The 19,598-nt window shown below is 40.3% G+C and overlaps 1 protein-coding gene across 1 annotated transcript in view; it reads left to right on the top strand.

The window, feature by feature from the left end:
- The window catches only part of exd3 (exonuclease 3'-5' domain containing 3), a 44,127-nt gene extending 25,860 nt beyond the window's left edge, over positions 1–18,267 (top strand). The window contains exons 20-21 of the mRNA XM_084934968.1: positions 16,945–17,011; positions 17,166–18,267. Coding sequence (XP_084791094.1) covers positions 16,945–17,011; positions 17,166–17,521 — 423 coding nt within the window. The 3' untranslated portion in view covers positions 17,522–18,267. The remainder of the gene's footprint in view (positions 1–16,944; positions 17,012–17,165) is intronic.
- Positions 18,268–19,598: the final 1,331 nt, after the last annotated feature.

The following is a 19,598-nucleotide window of genomic DNA, read 5'->3' as shown; positions in this document are numbered from 1 at the left end:
CTGTTTTGTTTCTACTTGATTCTCATGGGCAGAACTGTGAATACAATCACAGTGGAGGCCTGTATATACTGTGAACGTTTTTTAAATGTCTGAGCTGTGTTCCTGTTCACTCCTTGTGTGTGCGTGTGTTATTGTGTTATGTCTTTGGAATGCGAGGCCGACTCGGCCTCAAAACCTCAAACTATGCCTTGCAGTGGTTCTTCCCAAAGCATGCAGTTTGCGTGATGCGATGCTGTCAGGAAGTTAGACTCTGTTTGCTTTGGGACATACACACATTCTCTTTGTTTTGTTGTCTCCTCCGTTACACACACAGTCAGATTAAAAGTGAAAGTGCTAGTCGGATGGGAATGGTCAGAGGCACACACCCCCTCACTCCTGGGAGCAAAGAGGTAGAAGGCTGGAGAGGTCAGGCTACTTGGCCTGGGAAAGGCAAAGGGGGAGGCACTCTGGATAGATTAGATAGATCAGTAGAAATCGGAAAAGAGCGGAGAGATTGAAAGGAGAAGAAAAGGGATTTGTGTGGTGAGTGGAATAAGGAAAGAAGGAAAAGGAGAAATCAGGCAGAGATAGACAGAAATTTAGGGAGATGAGTGTAGAAGTCAAGACTTGAATGTCAGAGCTGCTGAGAAAGATGCAGGATATAAATGGAGTGGAAAATTAGGCCCACATTAGGTAAAAAAAAAAAAATATGATGATGATGCGCCACTTGCGTCTTTTCCCCATTTCCTTCTCTTGGAGGCCAAGGAAAACCAGCATCTAATGTTTCTCATCGGAACTGCATCCCAGCATTTTAGTTAAAGCCATAAAGACAGAGGAGTGTGTGTGTGCATGCATTTGTACTTAATGGAGACCACAAGCAATGCATGTGGACCAAATACAACTAAATAGCAAACACAAAATATGAGCTGTGGTAGTTTTGTGCTTGCTTATAAGTGTGCTATGCTGTGGTTACCTGCCCCTGCCACACACAAAATTAAAATTAAATGAATTAAATCTTTAAACAATAATGGTAGCCTTACTTATTCTGGCTATTCACATTAACTGAGACTGTAATTAGACATGTGTGCCTTTGTTTATGTACTTTCATTTTAGTTCACAAACTTGTTTCAGTATTTGAATGCCAACCATTCCAACAATCTCATTCATTCATTAGACCGATTGCACGTGTTCCTTTAGAGGTGCATGGTTGTGGGTGTGACTGGGTGTGTGATGGTGTAATAATACTGTGCTGTTTGGGTGTGGGTGTTTGTGGTTAGGGCGTTGCCTTTTTGTGTGCAACACAGCTATCTAGTAGTTGTAGGACCGTTAAAATTATGAGGAGAACAAGCATCTCAACATGTCCCACCATCTCAAACCGAAGCCGCATATCTGTGAATAAATGTAACAGCTCAAGCCACCCAGTGTCCCCATTGTTGCTGGTGAAAACCAGAGGTGAGTGGAGTGCCTGAGTACCTGTCTGTCTGAATGATCCCATGGACCTCCTATGCCACACACACATACGAGACGTGCACACAGAAATGCACACTCACGGGCCTCCTTGGACGCAGGGAGCCCTTTCTTTCTTTCTTTCCCTCCATTTTCCTGCTGTCTATTTTGGTCAACTGGTGGCCCGTTCCCACAGTGCTGCTGTTCCCATGGTTATCGCCGTGGAGATAGCGAATGGGGGTTGGAGGGGGGTGGTGGGGTGGTGAGCTTGATGGAGAGCGGGAGAGACAGCGTTGCTCTGTTCGAAGAGATAGGGGACTATGTGACTGTAGAGGAGGCGGGGGTGAAACGGGGTGGGGTGGGAGGGGGGATGAATGGTATGGGTTTGAGTGTGTGAGTGTGTGTGATGCAACGCTCCCATCAAGATCACAGGTGGCAAGTGTCAATCAGTGCTTTAAATTGTTTTTAATAAATACATACAAATAAAATGGTCTAACTTTAGCATATGTAAAGTTGTCGTATTTATAAGTTGTACGTAATTTAAGGTATCTGTCATATTAGATGCATATGATAATGACTATAACCCATATGAGAGCTCTTTCTTTAGGTAGATGCTATTTCCTGAGATCGAGAGCTTGAGTTGAGGTGCAAAAATTGAGGTTCCCCAGGTGGGAACTGGGAGCTGGTAAGGGGGTGTGGGGGGTGAGGGCCAGCGAAAGGAGAGAGCAAGCGATCATTGGGGGGTGGTGAGGGGTGCGGGAGCTCAGAGAGAGGGACGGATTCAGTTCCCACACTTCTAATTACTGTGTCACTGGAGACTGAAAGGGGACTGCCCCTGGCCCTAGGGAATTTGCCGGGGCCGGTCGCAGAGAGGGTGCAGCAGTGGAGGGAGGGAAGGGGACAGAGGGCCAGAGGGGAGGAAGGGAAGGAAGGGTGGAAATAAAGAGGGTGTATGACACAGGAACTCTCTCCATAGTCCTTTCTTTTGGTTTTACCTCATCACATTCACACTAGAGGTGAACCCCTTCACCGTGAGTCCCCTCCCTCTCACCTACCCAGATACCCCAACCTCTCACCTCCGACCCACTTATGCTTAACCCTTCGTTGCCCTCCTCCACCTCAGTCCTCTCTTTCTCTTCAGCCTTTGTTTGCAACCATGTTCTGCTTCCTTTCTACCCAAACCCTCCTTTTTCAACCTCCCCCTCTACCTCCCTGCTTTTCTAATGCCCTGGGCCTCTCCTATGTCTCCTGTTGCCTGAACAAGGCTCCAAGAGACACTTTGAAGTGAGTTTGAATTCACACATACACATATTCTCCTGTCTTATCCTCATTATTGCCACTTAACCCTGAGCCCTTTTCCTCTTTCATTTCCCTTTATCTCAGCCTCCCATATCCTGTCCACTGTGAGTTATGTCTGTCCTGATAACATTTATGATGACACAGATAGACGCGTAACCAAGTTGTCCTTTCTCACATGTTGCCCAAAACAGGATATAGCCTGCTTCAGACTACTGGAAATAGTCTGTGTAGTTTAACTGAGCTTGCTGTCTGGATCGAGTATGCTGGACCCCTACCTCAGCTATCAACTAGTCAGAGAAGCACTAATGACATGATATATTTGTCAGCATCTCAGTCATACTATCTCATTACGAACCAGTTGGCCCTTTTGAATCCCAGTAAAGTCCTTCCTAAGGACAGTTTTCTTTTCTTTCATTTCTTTCCCGAGTCACCAGATTTTGCATTTCCATCGTCTTTCTTTCCTTTTTCATTTCTCTCAAACCATTTCCTGGGTTCCTGATGTGTTCATCAGAATTAAATGTAGTTGGTTGTAGAACATGAGCAGTTACATTTTTTGGACTAAAGACTTTTAAGTTTAAATTGAATCATCAAATTTTTTTCAAGTTAAAATAAGAGCAAAAGCACTTAGTTGGTAGTGCAGTTATGTTTTGATCCCAAAATATCAACAGCACAGGCTAATTATTTATTCATTTTTTGAAACATAGATGTAATTTGTGTTGAAAGTATAAGATGAATGTGCCATATAAGCCATATAAGCTTTGTTAATAAATGATAAAGTTGTTTTTACAAGTGAACAGCAAGCCTGAACATTTCTACACTGTCAACAGAGCTGCATGTAAGGACACATTTGTACAACACAGCTGGATCTTACATACACAGTTAATTGCCAGGTAAAGTCACAGTAGTCACTTAGTTGCCATATAATGGCAATTTTATGCCAGCTGCGCAGTACCTCGAGGATGGCACTGGACGACAAAGTTGATCTTAGTCATCTGCTGTCGCTATCCGCCATTTCTGCAGGTTGTGTACCACTTGTTTTTTGTAACCTATCCCATTGAGCCACTTTTGCCAAAGCTGGGGGTCACAAGTATACATTCATGTCAGTTTTACCACTATTTTAAAATTATATCAGTGCAGAAGATTCATAGATTATGCAGAGGGAGATATAACAGCATTTGAAAAGATAAGACTTTTTTTTGGGGGGGGGACAACTCTGCAGCTTTTTGCTTCTGGTTTTGACCCCCTATATCAGCAATGATGTGGAGGTGTTATCAGAAAGGCCACACTTATCATTCAGAAGAATGATGCAGCTACTACGTGTACCCTAATGGCAAGCATAAATGATGGTGATACAGCGATGCACAAAGTGACTAATTTCGGGTATACTCACGTCTTAACCTGTTGTTTGCTCTAAGCAGGCAGCACATTCTCCTAAATCAGTGGTTTTTAGCGATGAGAAAGCATGTGAAGCTGCCTATGAACTCTTTGACGCATGTGAGAAAGGGCAACTTCAGACACTGTCCCAACCTGATTCTCCTGCCATTGTTTGGAGTTCATGCATGAAAACAGCTTAAGTCACAGATTCCCAAAGTGGATGCTGCAGCATCCTAGGGTGCCTCATTCACAGACTTTGTTCATTCGGGGAATTGAGCTGTTTCAGTTGTAGCCATTTTGAGTCTTGGTAAATTAAAAATAAAAAAAGTGAATTCACCAACGGTTCTGGATATAATCATGGGTGTGAATGTCATGGCAATTCGGGGGTTGATTGATGATGATTTCTTTGAGGTGTTCTTTTTTTTGGGGTGGAATGATTGTAGAACAAAGATCTTTAAGCACTTTAAAAAATGAAATGCAAAAAGTGCACGTTTTAATTTCTTTTGGATTTTCTCCAATCCACACAGCATCAAAACACAGGCTCAAATACCATACACCCCCATTAATATTTGGTTAAATATTCATAGCAAGTTGCACCTTGAACATCAAGCACCTGGTAGAATACTGGGTGGACATTTGACCAGTCTTCCTGCCAAAATTGGTAGAGTTAATTTAATCAGTTGGTTTTCTGACATGGATCAAGGATTTAAGCATCGTCCTAATTTATAAACAGCGACAGATTCCTGGATCAAACAATTCAAACAACTGTATGCAAGTACAAGTCATTTGGATATGTCACCACTTTGGCTACTTCTGGAAGAAGACCCAAACTGTCAGCTCAACTGTCAGTCAAATGTCTTCTCGAGAAGTTTTACAGTAAGATTTGGCCACACTGACAAGAAGTATGTTCGGGGGAGTTAAGGAGAGAGTTTCAAACCTAAGAACGATATCAACTGTTAAGTGTGATGGTAGTAGCATCATGCTGTGGCCCTGTTTTGCTACCATTGGTACTGGTACATTGCACAAAGTGGATGGAATAATGAAGAAAGATTACCTCCAGATTCTTCGAATTCCCCTTAGATCAAGAGCTAGAAACTTGAGCACCACTGGGTGTTCCAACAGGTGAAAACGCATTTCAACATGTGTATTTCTGGAGTGGATAGAGCAGCCAAACATTTTGCTTCTAGAATGGTTTTCCTGAGCTAAATCCTACTGAAAATCTGTGGGTTATGGTTAAAAGCCAGGTCTGGGGTCATGAAACTAACCAATTTAAATGAACTACAAAATGATCTACAAATTCATCCAAGAAAAGTCGTCAGATATCCAAAATTATGCCAGAAGCTTGTTGGTAGCTACCAAAAACATCTGGTCAAGGTAAAATGTTCTAAGGGACATATAACCAAATATTATGGTGACTGCGATAGGGGTGTATATATAGTTTTGAACCCTATGTGAATTAGGATTTTTAACTCATTAAAGACATATGCTGTAAGAATAATTTACTTCATACAGTTTCTTGTAGACATTCATGGTCTACAAGAAGCTCTTTATGATAAACTGTGCGTTTATTTACAGTGGTGTAAATAATCCACAGAATAATAAATCCCCGTGTTCCCTTGACTCCCGTGTCGTGTCTTCCACCCACAAGTCCGTGCTCCGTGCTCTTCCGCTCCCATGTGTCCCCGCACCCCGTGCTTGCTGCTCTTGTCTTCCACGCTCTTTCCTGGAGAAAATAACAAAGAAGCAACCGTTAGGACACTCAACCACTGTGGGCATTCACTCGTTTAACTTGGCTCACAAAGAACACTGACGTGGAGTCTCACACCACGATCCCGCGCCGAGGAGTGCTCAGCCACACTCTTAAGTAGCTCCCCGACGAGGCTTCATTAGCTGCAGGTAGAGCAGGGCGATATGACCAAAAATATTTATCACGATATACATTTGAAAATTTGCGATAACGATATAACTGACGATATAATTGACACTAGACAAAATACTTTACCACTCCACAACTTTATTAGTGAAAAAAAAAAAACCCATCAATGTATTTTCACTTAAACAAGCAGCTGTTTTTTATGTGCATTAAAGTTATATAAAAATTTTACAGTGCAAATGCAAATTCCTTGCTGTCAGTTTAACCAAAAAGCATTTCCAGTGGAAATTGGCCGACATATCCTCAGCATAACCATGTATAATATCCACAAAACTTAGAAAGAGGTTATACACACACAATACGGTAATATTATGTTGAAGCACAGTTCGTATCACTCCGCGAGGCGCCTGCCTATGATAGCCGTAATGCTCCGACAATCCATCAAGTGGTGCGGGTTCGTAGCTCAGCAAAGTCATACTAAAACGTCTGACAGATTTTCGAGCGCCGTGTACCACATAAAATCGTTTCGAGGTCAGTAAACACAACCAGAATTCATACATAAGGCACACAGGATTATAAGGGGCACTGTCGATTTTCAGAAAAATCAAAGGATTGATTTTAAGTGTGCCACATTTTCCAAAAAACACGGTAATAACGACGGCCCGCTAGCATGCTCTACCAAAAATAGTGCTTTGTTGTGTATCTGATGGACGAAAGCTAAACCAGTTCCACACCACTGAAGTTGCAGCATTTTTACAAACCAGTTCTGGTTCATCCGTTTCATTCAACGATCCGCTTTCGCTCTTTTCATTCTCCGTCGCCGGCACGCTTTTTCCGCCATGTGCATATGAAAACAAAGGCACTGCACATGCGCGTTTTACCCATATTCTATCGCGGTATTTCATTTTCTTATTATTGCCCAACATTATACCGGTATTACCGTGAACGGTATGATATGGCCCAGCCCTAGCTGCAGGTGTGGCTAGCACACACCCACTTGCCTATACATACAAGCATGGAGAACACAAGGACAGCAGCACAGTGCAGCAAACATACATAATGTAAAACAAGTCTACAACTACTCATGGGCCCTGGGTCTGAGCGACCGCATTATGCAACAAGTGTTCACACAGAACAATAACTTAAACTGATTTTGTCTAAAAGGACTGACATCATAGTGGGTTGGTACTACCTAGAGTCTGCACTCAGCTTTGCAGATCACTATCTATATGTTGTACTTGTTTACTGTTATCTGAGTGCACTATCAAGAATACTTGGAACAGCTGTTCTCCAAGCAAGAAGTCGTAACGTACAAATAACTTCTTTGTAATTGTGTAAAACAAATGTAAAAACTGTTTTTTTGTTTTTTGTTTTGTTTTGGGTTTTTTTTTTTCATGCTTCTCCCCTTCGCCGTGATTTCCGCTGTCACTTCATTTCCTATTGAGGCCTGCTCTTTCACAAATCAGCATTAGATCTGTTAGCATCACCACAGGACTATACACTGTTGTTTTTTTGGAGAACTGCTTTTGAGCCTCCAGTCCTCCACTCTGTAAAGCCTAATACCTTTGCAAACAAACACAGTACCTTTAATTCTCTTAAGACTGTTAAGGGCAGCCTTTACAGTGGTGCTAATAAAGTAAGTTTTATCTTGCTAATTTGAAGGTTTGCAGATTGCAAGGGAAATCAGTTTACTGACTACTCTGTCTCAGGCAGTATGCAAGTCTCCACCACCAATGATTTGTGTAATATTTCACAGTCCTTTAAGATGATGTGAGATGACACTTAAAGTTAGATAACTCTGTAGAGCTTTTCTTAAATCCTGTTGTGACAGGACATAATGCACCACTATTGGTTTTTTGATAAGGAACTCTCATGTCTGACCGTTTGAATTCCAAATTTGACTATCGCCTTGACTGTCCAAAAGCACGTGGGAGAATCTTTTCTTCTTCATTTCCTCAAATCAGTTCAGAAGACAACAGACCAGACCAGCAGCAGCAGCCACCACTGCTGACAGTATTTACAGTCCTGGATGAATCACTCTGCATTATAATAACATTCCCTGCGTTCTTCTACATCAAGAACAGCTTAGAAAAAAAGTAAAAGTGAGAGGAGGGGTGAGGAGGAACGCTGGAGGGTGAAGTATGTACCGGCAACACTAGATGTTGTGCAAAGGAATCTGTTGTTGGCTCTCCCATGACGAGACTGTGTATGTGTATGCGCACGCAGATATAGTTCAGGTTGGTTGATTCAGTGGGTGGAATTTCAGTTTGAGTTTGTGGGTGTAGTGACAGTTTGAGAACTGTCAGCGCATGTCGAGGAAAGCTGTGGATGTCGTAACATCAGCGTGAATGGGTGCAGTGAAGGCATGGGAAAAATGAGTGCATTGAGATGGTTTTAGTGTATAAGCACGTGTAAACGTAAAGCCGCCTAAGCAGATGGCGGGAAAACATTTGGGGCACCACTTTTGTCTCAAAAGAACAAATGTCAGCTAACGGTGGCATGGATGCTCTGCACTGTGGAGAACCAGTTGTCTTTAATTGGCCATGTGACAGCACCACAAAACCCACCATTTGTCTCCTCGGCAACAGCGCAAGAACAAAAGAAAGATGGGAGGAAGAGGAAAGTGCTTACCGTAACATAAAAAGTATCTTATAGCATAGCTATGATAATCACATGCACATCTACGATCTATACAGTTCTGTGCTTTCAGTAACATTAACATATCCATGCAGAAAAATTGCTTGAAGTGTCATGTATGTGATTGTGCTCCAACTATCCAGTATTCCCTTTACTAGTATTCATATTCATATCACAGGATAATTAAAAAAAACAGCGCCAGTGAATTTTTACTTTTTCCCCTTTTATTCAAATAATTAACTATCAGAACTGTTTGCAGGATAATTTCCTATTGATTAATTAAGCTTTTAGCTGTAGTTTGGAAACAGATTGCCAACAATGATATAATAATTAACCAATTAACTTAGTAGGCCAATTGTTTTATCTAATGCATCATTTGATGTGTAGCCCATCTAACATTAAAATAACAGGATTTAAAATTAAATTAAAATTAAGTCCCATTAAAATATATATATATATATATATATATATATATATATATAAAATACACACCAGCCTATCAAGCTTAAAGGTTTGATCCATTTAAATACATGTGCTTTTTATGTTTTTAAAATAAGCTGTTTTTATCCCTCCATCAAAGCCAACTACCCAACACTGTCAAGGGACCCTTTTAGCTGGTTGTTTTCCTGAGCTGTTTGGCTTAGACTGGCCCCAGCTATCTGGCATCTGAGAAGAAAAAAGAAGTACTTAGGGAAGAAAAGAAAGGAAGGGGTTAGAGGTGCAAAGCAACCAGAGAAGTAGAGGGAAATTGAAAAAAACACTGTAAGAGGGTATATGGAGCATCAATGAAGACATTGAAGAGATAGAAGAGAGAAGACATATGTTCAGTGGGAGACATAGAGGTAGAGGTTGAAGGTTGAATGCGGGTTTTTTTTAAAGAAGAAGAACAGAACAAGCTGACTGTGCAGTGCCAAGAGAAAGCATGTGCTGTTTGTGTGATAGACTGTTATCTGCAAGACTGCATTACCTCGTTTAAAAGAACTAATGAAGATGGACTAAGAGTGTAAAAGAGGGAAGGAAGTAAAAGGTAAATTGTTGAGACCAAGTGGAAGGTGATAAAATGGTCAAATGTGGGAAAACAAAGTTGACATGAGATTGAAACAAGAACTAAAAAGAATGACGGAGATTGACTAAACAAGCAGTAGAGAAACCCTGCTTTACATATGGTCAAGAAAAGTACAAAAAAAAAGTACATTAATGCAAACTTTATCATGATGCAATAAAACAGAAAGAAAAACTATTAAATGGTACACAAGGACTACAAAAAAAAGGTAATTTAACACATTGGCAGCAAGTGGTAGGAATTGTGGACAAACGTCTGTACATTATAGTAAGATGTATTGTTTCAGTCATATACTGTAAAAACATGATCTAAAATTGAACAAGAATTGGTTTAATGAATAAAGCATAGATTAGGTTTTATTGGCCGTTTAAAACCGGTATAATTTAAAACAACTAACTGAGGCGAGCACAAGGAGCAGTCTTGGAGAAAAAAAAGTTAATGAGGACATGCAGAGGGTTGGGGTGACAGAGGAGGGTGCAAGGATAGGATGAGATGGCAGTAGATCCTCCCAGGGAACAGCCAAAAGAAGAATAATAGTTGAGATCGGAACATGTGGCACACCTGTTTGGAAAGATTTAAAAACAAGCTAAGTAGATAGGGAGTATCCCCTTTGTGTTTATCATTATAGTTGAGATACAGAGCATACGGCATCTAAAATGAACTTTTTAACTGTCAGTAATTAAATTAAAATCTGAATTAAAGAAGTCATGTCATCAAAATTGTGCAAACTGTTTGCTGTTACTAGCTGTGATCAAAAAGTTTGCATGCTTGATCTCCTCCACTGTCGTAAAAAAGGGGTTTCTTCAACTTGAGTTTCATTTTGAGAAGATGACTAACTCTCATGGGGACTAGAGCTGGTGAGGCAAAAACATTTTGTTGGTGTGGTCGAAAAGTCCTGCATGACAGGCTAGCAAGTACCACAGAGAAGTGCAGGTGCTTTGAAGATTACACTAAAACTCCCTTAGTTTTGCGCTGACGGATGAATTCACAATAATGCAATTGTAAATAATAATAATAATAATACTAACAACCCTGATGAGCACACTTCTGTTTGCACTCCTTAAATGATGAGCTTTTTCTGGACTTGAAAAATTCAGACTCTTCCGTTGAAAACTGGAGATGCGTCTCGCGTCACCATCATGCTCCACAGGAAATTTGGGCCCGTTTACTGTAGTGAAGTCACGGAGCACACAGTCAGCAGCAGTGACCTTCGAGGTGCCTGAGAAGATGATCTTACAGGGGAATTTTTTTAATTCTTTTATTATTTTATGAGCTGGTTAATAAACTCGATCACATCTCGTTAAATACAGAACAAACTGCCACTATAGTGAACGACCTTTTTGCACTTGGCATCTGTTGAGCTCTGACTCTGCTCAAGATGCAGTTAAGAGCACAATTACCACAGTCGTGTCATATTTTGTAATTTGTATTCTTGGGAACATTAAGAAAGACTTCTATAATTTGTGCGTCATGCAGGTGAAGTGAGTGGGTGCAAGATGACTCAGGGAAGGTCTATGAGTTCCATGTGAGTTTTTACATCTTCTCCATGCCTGTGCGGCGTATATAAATTTGTGTGTGTGTGAGAGAGAGAGAGGGGTGAGGTGAGTCAGAGGAAGGTGTGTGTGATGTCAAGCCCGGGCAGGCTCTGCTGTGGTCCAAGTTCAAGTTTCTGTCAGGTGGTAGTGGTTAGTTAGGAGAGCTGGTAATTACCTCAGGCTGTCAGACTGAGATACTGGCCAGACACCCGCAGGATACTGTGGGAAAGTAAAGTTAACGGGTCACTGCAGTATCTCCCTCATGCTGCAGCAGTAGAGAAACAATCCTTAGAGGTTTAGATAATGTAGTATACAGGAAGAGTTTTTGGGCATCTGTCTACGAAAGTGAAATTAAGTAACAGGTGTGTTTTAAGGAACAATAGCAATGTAACAAATATGCATTATACCTACATATAAATTCAAAGATGTGCTTTGCTCTGTTTTTAAGTCAGTGTTAATTCAGCTGGACTTATTATTTGTTGTTTCCTGCTTGTTTTCAGACGTTTTCGCTCTATCTCCATCTAATTATGCACTTTATTCTCTTCATTTTAAGTAATTTATGCCCATGTTCTGATTAACAGGCTCTGTACAAACCATCATAATTCACTAATATTTATCAGTTTCCCTTCATATTAATCAGGTGTATTGTGGTAACACACACAAAAATTAAAGTCCAGAGCAACTTGTTCTCTTTGTAAGTACATTTTTAAATAAAGCCTTCACTAATTATTTGATCATTTAATAGAAATCATATTGTCAGAGTGTATGTTTTTTTTCTCACCACCTAAGTAAATGGCGTTACAGTGCCTCAGGATTTATTTTACCCGCAATGATAAGATTTTCATTTAATGATTAACACTAAAATTCTGCTGGTCTTTTCTCAGCTTAATGAAAGTGTTTCCACTCTTTTCTTCTGTCACGAACTTGTGCAAACTCTCTGACGACATTCATAAACAGAATGTGTAGATAAAGGGCAATTTTTGTTGGCAAAACTTTCTGGTTTCCTTTTTGTCTGTTTCTAGTCCTAGTGCCATTGACAAATCATGTTTCAGCAGGTTTTGGTTGATTGCAGATAAACAGTCTGTGGAAAGCAAATGAGGGGTGAAGTGCATTAGATACCTATCAGCTGTGTTCAGGTGATGATTTGGCTTTTTTAAATTTGTATTTATGTATTTATTTGTTTATTTATTGTCATTTGCAGACAATTACCAACTGACTGTTTATGCTAGACAGTCAGAAAATAGACAGTTGCCGTTGGAAGCTAAATCAAGAGACTGTCTGATGGGTTCCCATTGCATAGCATGACCTTGGGACTATGGTCTGTTAGCTTTTGCTTGCTCATCAATCTCACGTTTCTACAGCAGTCTGAGTCAGATTGTTTCCAAAATCAGCATAAAATCCAACTTAAAATAAATCTACATAATCTTACAGGAGTAACAACATTTTATGTCTGCTCAAGGAAATGACAGGGGATTCAAACAGAGCAGAACTTCCCAGATGTGGGAACAATGAATCTCTGGTCATCAATGTTTTCTTTTGCTTTCCTTGGGAAGAGTTTTTAAGTTTCTTGAAAAAAAGGAGAGGAAAAAAAGTTCCTTTCTTACATACAGCGTATATGCTTTAGACCACAGCAACCTCGGACAGTGGAATTTTAAGTATTTTTTAACCTTTACTCAGATTTGAAGTTTACATAAAGACTTCCGCGAGAACCTTTCCAAAGGGAGATGATGATGCAGTTTGTGCTCCCCTTTCACTCCTCTCCTCTCCAGTTCCCACGCTGTCCTTTACCTGACTTACCACAATTTGAATCAAATCACTAGTGTCCAATTGGCTGCTGTGATCATGTGACCGGCATCAGCCCTAAAAGCACCGCCTATTGAGATTGGTCTAGGATTTTCCCATGGGAGCTGCATACAGAGCCAGTGCTGTGTGTGTGTTTGAGCACGTTAGGGGAAAAAGTCCCACCACCACCTCCTCTCTGCTGTCCTCACTTTCTTTCCTCTTTTCTTTTTTTTCCCACCACATCCCGTCCTTTAAAACACAGTATCAGACTTTAGATGGCCTTTGTTGTCACAGCAAGGGACGTTCAGACTGTGAGAGTGCCTTAGATTCCCTGAAAAAACATGGAACAAAGGTCAGAGCAGCTCAGTGTAGTACCTGCCTAAAACTTTCTAGAGCTTTCAATTTAAAAAAAATCTAAATTGTTTTAAAAAAAATTTATGAATTGCCAAATTCACTTTTGGTGGTCCTTTGATCATTAGTCACTCGTCTGGGTTTTAAGTAGAAGAGCCTAGTGGCATGCTAAAGCTAGTATTGACATATTATTAGACATTGTACCAAAAAACCCCCCACCCCCCAAAATATTTCCTCATTCCAGTTTAGTACTGCCAGTATTGTAGGGAGATTCTGATGATTTGCAGTAAGTGTCTTTTGCATCTTCACACCTTTTGTTTGAAAACCAAACAAGAAAATAAAGTCATGGTGTCTGACTAACCTGCAGAATAATGCCGTGTCTAAAACGAGCATGTCCAAACGAGCAGAGTCAACTTTGTATGTTTTTGGCACCTTTTAAGGTTTCATTATTGTGTATGTTTATTTACTGTGTGTCTGTCTGTGTTTTAAATACTGTCTGGCTTTAAGAATTTCGTTGTGTGACCGCACAGTGACAATAAAGAACCTTTTGAATTTTGTACTTGAAATGGTTTGATGAAGCCTATTCCCTGTGTGACAGCTGCATACCTGAAAATTCTGCTAGTTAAGTAATGATGTAGGATAAAGAAACACCAGCTGTCGGAGAGTCATTTTTCTTATCAGCACATCTGCTAATGTGACAAATTGAAAAAAGAAAATCACTTGTACTTAGCTCATTTGTCTAACAGAGCTCTGCAGGATCTCTGATTAATTATAGAATTATTTTCATCCCGGTTGCGTGTGTGTGAGACGATGTGCGTGTGTGCCTGCCCGTCCGTGGCTTAGCTTTGAGAGTTCAGAGCAGGTTCTGGCTTGCTCAACTCTGGGAAACTTTGAGCTGAGCAAATAGCTCGGTCTGTTTTCCTGGCTGCCGCCACAGTCGTATGTGTCAACCATGTGTATGTGCTGTTAGCATCTGTGTGCATGCGGTTTGTATGCTCAGTGTAGTGTAGCCTGTGCAAATTGTGAAGTATTTTATCTGTGCGGTTAATTTTTGTCTGTCTGTGTGTGTGTGTGTGTGTGTGTGTGTGTGTGTGTGTGTGTGTGTGTGTGTGTGTGTGTGTGTGTGTGTGTGTGTGTGTGTGTGTGTGTGTGTGTTTTGCATGTTACGTGGTTTTGTGTATGCATGTAATTCAGCATGCAAAGAGGAGTTCATGCATGCAGCCAGGGAGAAGTAAGCTTCATTCGCACAGACAAGACAGATGGTTACACCTCTACTATTCCCACACCTCCAGTGTTTCTTCCCCTCTTTTCCCTGCATGCCCTCTGTCACCACAAAGGCTAACACTGCTCTACATGTGCACACAAATGAGATGACTTGCCATTGTTTTGAGTGGGTGTATGGTCCTGAATTTTCCCAGGTGAAGAGAGGCAAACCTTAAGTGAACTAGTCAAGGATCACTCTTGTGCGAGTGGTTTGATTTACAGCCCACTTCTAAGTAGAATGCTGTTTACTGGGCGGAGACCTGATGTATTGACAAGGCTTTTAGCGCTGACATGCTGTCAGGATGTTTTACAGACAAATGTGTGCATGTGTCTGTCTTTGAGTTGGGGGCCGGCACACAAGAGGCCACTAATGTCTCTCCATTTATCAGGGAAGGACGTTATAATGCGAACATGTGAATGCTACTGAGGTGTTAACACTGTCTATACACACAAAGATCTGATCGTTCTGTAACACTTATGGCCTTTCACACCAAAGCAAGAACCTGAGAAAAATGTGTCTTTGCTAGTGTGCGAGTAGATCAACGCAAGCTATCAGGCGTCTCAGACCTGTACTTTTCCCATGTTTTAACATAGGTCTGCAACTTTGTGTTTTAAAGCCGGTTGTTAAGGTTAGCCATTTATGAATTTACTGTGTACTCTGGTGGGTTTTTATTACTTAAGGTCAGGTGATGTTTTAAGTATTTTGGGTCATTACAATGTGAAGCAAACCTAGGTTGTAGTCTGTAATCATTATCCTGTGTCATATACTGGGTTAGGAGTGACTCGGTACTGCACTGTACTTTTAGTTTATTTTTATGTCATCTGTCTGTATATTAAATGTATATCAACCTGTTAAGGCAAAAAAAAAAAAAAGATCTAAATATCCTGACACCTAGAGTGAGGGGATTAGATGTCTGTTATGTCTGTCATTTTTCTGTCAGAAATTGGCTCCACTTCTCTCAAAGGGAATAATCACTGTTAGTCAATAAAAAAAAAGTTGTTTTTATTCAACCAGTTAATCAGATCTGTCAAGCTTCATTTACAAAGTATTTCTCACGCAGTGTAGTGCAGTTCCAGGTGTTTCTCGGATCACTGAGAAGCTGATTACAAGGCAATAACCATTAGTAATAAAGATGAATTCATATGTGATAATGAGCCATTTTAAATACTTAAAGACAAAACAGCAAGAAATAAATAAAAAATATAAATAGCTTATAATTGGAATAAAAAAAAATACACAGATAGAAAAATTTAAATAGACATAAGAAGATAAATAATTATAAAATAGAATCAAATGTACAATTTGAAAAAAAAACCCAGTCAGTGAATAAAAATAAAGTAATGTGATGGAAAGTAAACATCCAAAATGATAAAATGGTAAGAACAAAAAAGTTTGTGACATCAGTAGCACATGCTCAGTTAAAAGCCAGGCCTGTCTAGATAGGTAGGTCTATGTTTAAAGATTTCATGACTTCCAGCTGCTCTCAGCTCCTCTGGCAGATTTTTCAGGTTGTGGAGGACCTGAGACCCTGTGCTGGTTCATATATACGAGTGAATCCATCAAGTAAAAGAAAATAATTTTGGAAATTGAGAGGCAGCCAGTGGATAGACTTCAGAACTGGTGTAATGTGCTTTGAATATTTCTCAATCAATTATAGGTGATGCAAAACATTTTTCTATCAGAGCATTACTGTAATCGAGCCTGCTACATAGCAAAGCATTTGTTTTTCTGCGTCACTCAGAGAGCCTATGGCTATAATTTTAGTTCCATCCTGATTGTTGTCAACACATGTACATCTAAACTGCTCAGTGATCACTGGTTAGATGAGTGTGAGTCGTACTGTGTCCTTAATCGCCACTACATGTTTTCTTTTTTTAACTGACATGTTGGTCAGAGCTCTCCTCCACCATCATAAAAATGTCAAATCCCTACAGCAGACACATTGTTCTCTATTGAATTTATTATGCGTGTTATTGTGTTGTTTTTGGAGATGGGTATGGAAATGTTAATGTCGTTTGTGGCGGCCGTTGCACTTTCTGACACATTTGCTCAGCCTACATTACACCCACTTAAATAACAGCAAAATGACAGCCACCAGTCAGCTATCATGAAAATGAATATGAAAGTTTTTTTGTGATATTGTGCTAGTAAGGAGTTTTTTTTTGTCACGTCATCCATCAAGAATAAAGCTCAAAGCAATAAAGATTTTTAATGGTGTCAGCATTTAGAGTACAAATGGCCACATTTGCAACAAGCTTGTAAACGGGCGAGAATATTTTCTTTTTTCCACATTTTTACATTTTTATATCTGCTGCTGGTGACTGTTTCTTTGTTTCTCCAGGCGTGTAACAGTGATCAGTATGTGGCAGTGCCACGAGACGATATGGTCGGGATGCTTAAAAAGAAAGGTTTGTCAAACTCACACAGTATTATAGGAAAGGCTATACTTTCTAAAGCATTTAAGGATGACTCTACAGTCCATTATGTCTGCAGCTGTTTGTCTCACCATTGATAACCTTACTTCCTTTTCCCTTTAAGAATAAAGAAATTTTTTTTTTGTAGGACTCCTATCAGACCAGGACAACACTGACCTAATGCACCAGGAAGAGGAGAAGCACGATGACATTTTGACCCCAAAGCTCCCCAGGTATGCTCTTCAGTGTCGCTGGGCCTCCCTTTCAGGGCTGGACCCTGACACCCTGACCTTTCCCGGGGGCGCGCCTATTCAGCTTCACACCGTGCCCCCTACCCTCCTGCCAAGGATCCCTCTCTTCTACGTCTGCACCAGATGTGGCAAGGTGTTCTGGGAGGGCTCTCATTTTGGCCGTGTCCTCTCAATGTTTCAGGAGGTCTTGCACATTTCAGACGAGGACAATGAATCTGCTGCAGTGCCCATTACAGCTGCTCAGCAGAATTGACTGTTGTAGAGTCAGTTTACATGAAGACTTTGGGATTCAGCTGTCTTATCCCGTAAGAACCCATGCCCCTCTGCACATGGAGGAAAGTTCCTGTTCAAGTTTCAACACTGACTCTTCCATAGTTTTCCTGAAAGTAAAGTTGGGTCTGGGCTCTTAAAATACAGTAACATTTCCCCACATGTAATTAACTTTAAATAAATTAGTCAAACGGGAAACAATTCTTCTTCTTATTTTTTTTTTACACCTGGATCAACAGATTGCCTCTCAGTGAGCATTGAATGAAGGCTTTATTTTTGTTTTTAAGCCACCAATTTTTTTCAGATAGAAATATTTTGAAAATGTTTAAATATTTTGTGTTTATAACAGTTTAAAAAATCATTTACATTTCAGACAGGCAATAGAGTGATCGCATTTAGACCTGACCATATTTGTTATAAACTGTATTATACCTAAGAAATGGTTTGCATTGTGATACTTTGAAATCGAAAGAGTTAATTCTTTAAGAAAGCAAACATATGCATCAATCCTAAGTTTGTTCCATTCAGCAGTTTATGAGGTCACGTCCTGTGGAAACTGGTTTTTATTGTTTTGACTTGAACGCCCTGGTAGGTGGCGATAAGGTCAGTTCCTTGGCCGTTTTAGTACCCAGTGGTACGATACATTTATATTCTCTGTGATTACATTCTTGTAATATTTAAATGTTTAAATGTGTGTTTTAATAAAGAGAGTTTTTTTCCTCTCCTTTCTTAATGTGTAAGAATTTGAAGTTGTTTACTTTCACCAGATGTTTTTGTTTTCAGTATGTTTCTAAATTCACAAAGCAGATGGTAAAGGACTGAGGGTGGACAGATTGATGGGATTATCCGAGCTTCAGCCGTGTCTGTCAGGTGTAGCACGTGTGTTGGTTTTTTTTTTTTTTTTTTAGTGGGGTCACAGAGTAACCCGGCACATACCAGCAGAATCCCCTCACATTTTCTCATACTCCTTCCCACTGTGAATTTGTGTGATTCCAGACAATTAGATCTCCCAAAATGTTCAAATAGGTTTTGGAAGCTCTGCAATTAAAGGTTTTCTGATGTTTTTTTGCTGAGGAAAGTACATGAAGCTACACCAGAAGGCTTAGTTAGTCTTTTTACAGTCATACAATCTAAGAATCCCTAACTATAGCCAGATGTGCTCTTAATTTTACTGACAGTAATTTTCAAAGACGGGCCATACTGTGAATCACTGAGGTAAATGTGTTTTCAGGAACAACGACAGCTGCAGAAGAAAAGTTGGAGGTTGGTATCTCAGGATGAAACTTGATGCTCCAGAACATGCACGCTACAGCTTGGTTTATCATGCCATGAGTAACCACGCTGAGCTTTCAGATGTAAAGTGTTAAATTTGTGTTAGCTGAAACTCCTAGGACTTGACATGCTGGGAGTTTTCAGAGAGCTCAGCAGCCTAAATTTAACTGCAACAAATGCTGGAAATATACTCATGAGACACTTTATTAGGTACACCTTTCTAGTTTTGGATTGGACCCCTTTCGACTTTCAGAACTGTCTTAATTGTTCGTGACATGGATTCTACAAGGTGCTGGAATTCCTTTGAGATTTTGCTCTATGTGAAAGCATCACATCCTAAAGGTGCTTGGATTGAGGATCTGGTGACTCTGGAGGCCATCTGAATACCATGAACTCATTGACATGTTCAAGAGACCAATTTGAGGTTATTAGAGCTTTTGGACATGTTAATGTGCTAGAAAAAGTGCACAAGATGATGAGTACACTGTGATCATAAAAGGATGAACATGGCCAACAGCAATACTCAGATGTGGCATTTAAACCATGGTCAGTTGGTACTAATGGGCCCAAAGTGTGACAGAAATACCCCCTGAACATTACCAGTTCATACAAGGCGGGATGGACCCGTGCTTGCATGCTGTTTACACCAAATTCTGACCCTACCATCCGAATGCCTCAGCAGAAATTGAAACTCATCAGCCAAAGTTTTTCCAGTCTTCTGTTGTCCATATTTGGTGAGAACATACAAATTGTACCCTCAATTTCCTGTATTTAGCTACAGAGTGGCA

Source organism: Perissodus microlepis, chromosome 7 (genome assembly GCF_051167445.1).
Source record: "Perissodus microlepis isolate ML-2025 ecotype Zambia chromosome 7, ASM5116744v1, whole genome shotgun sequence".
NCBI classification, from domain to species: Eukaryota; Metazoa; Chordata; class Actinopteri; order Cichliformes; family Cichlidae; genus Perissodus; species Perissodus microlepis.
This window is presented reverse-complemented; position numbering and strand designations above follow the sequence as displayed.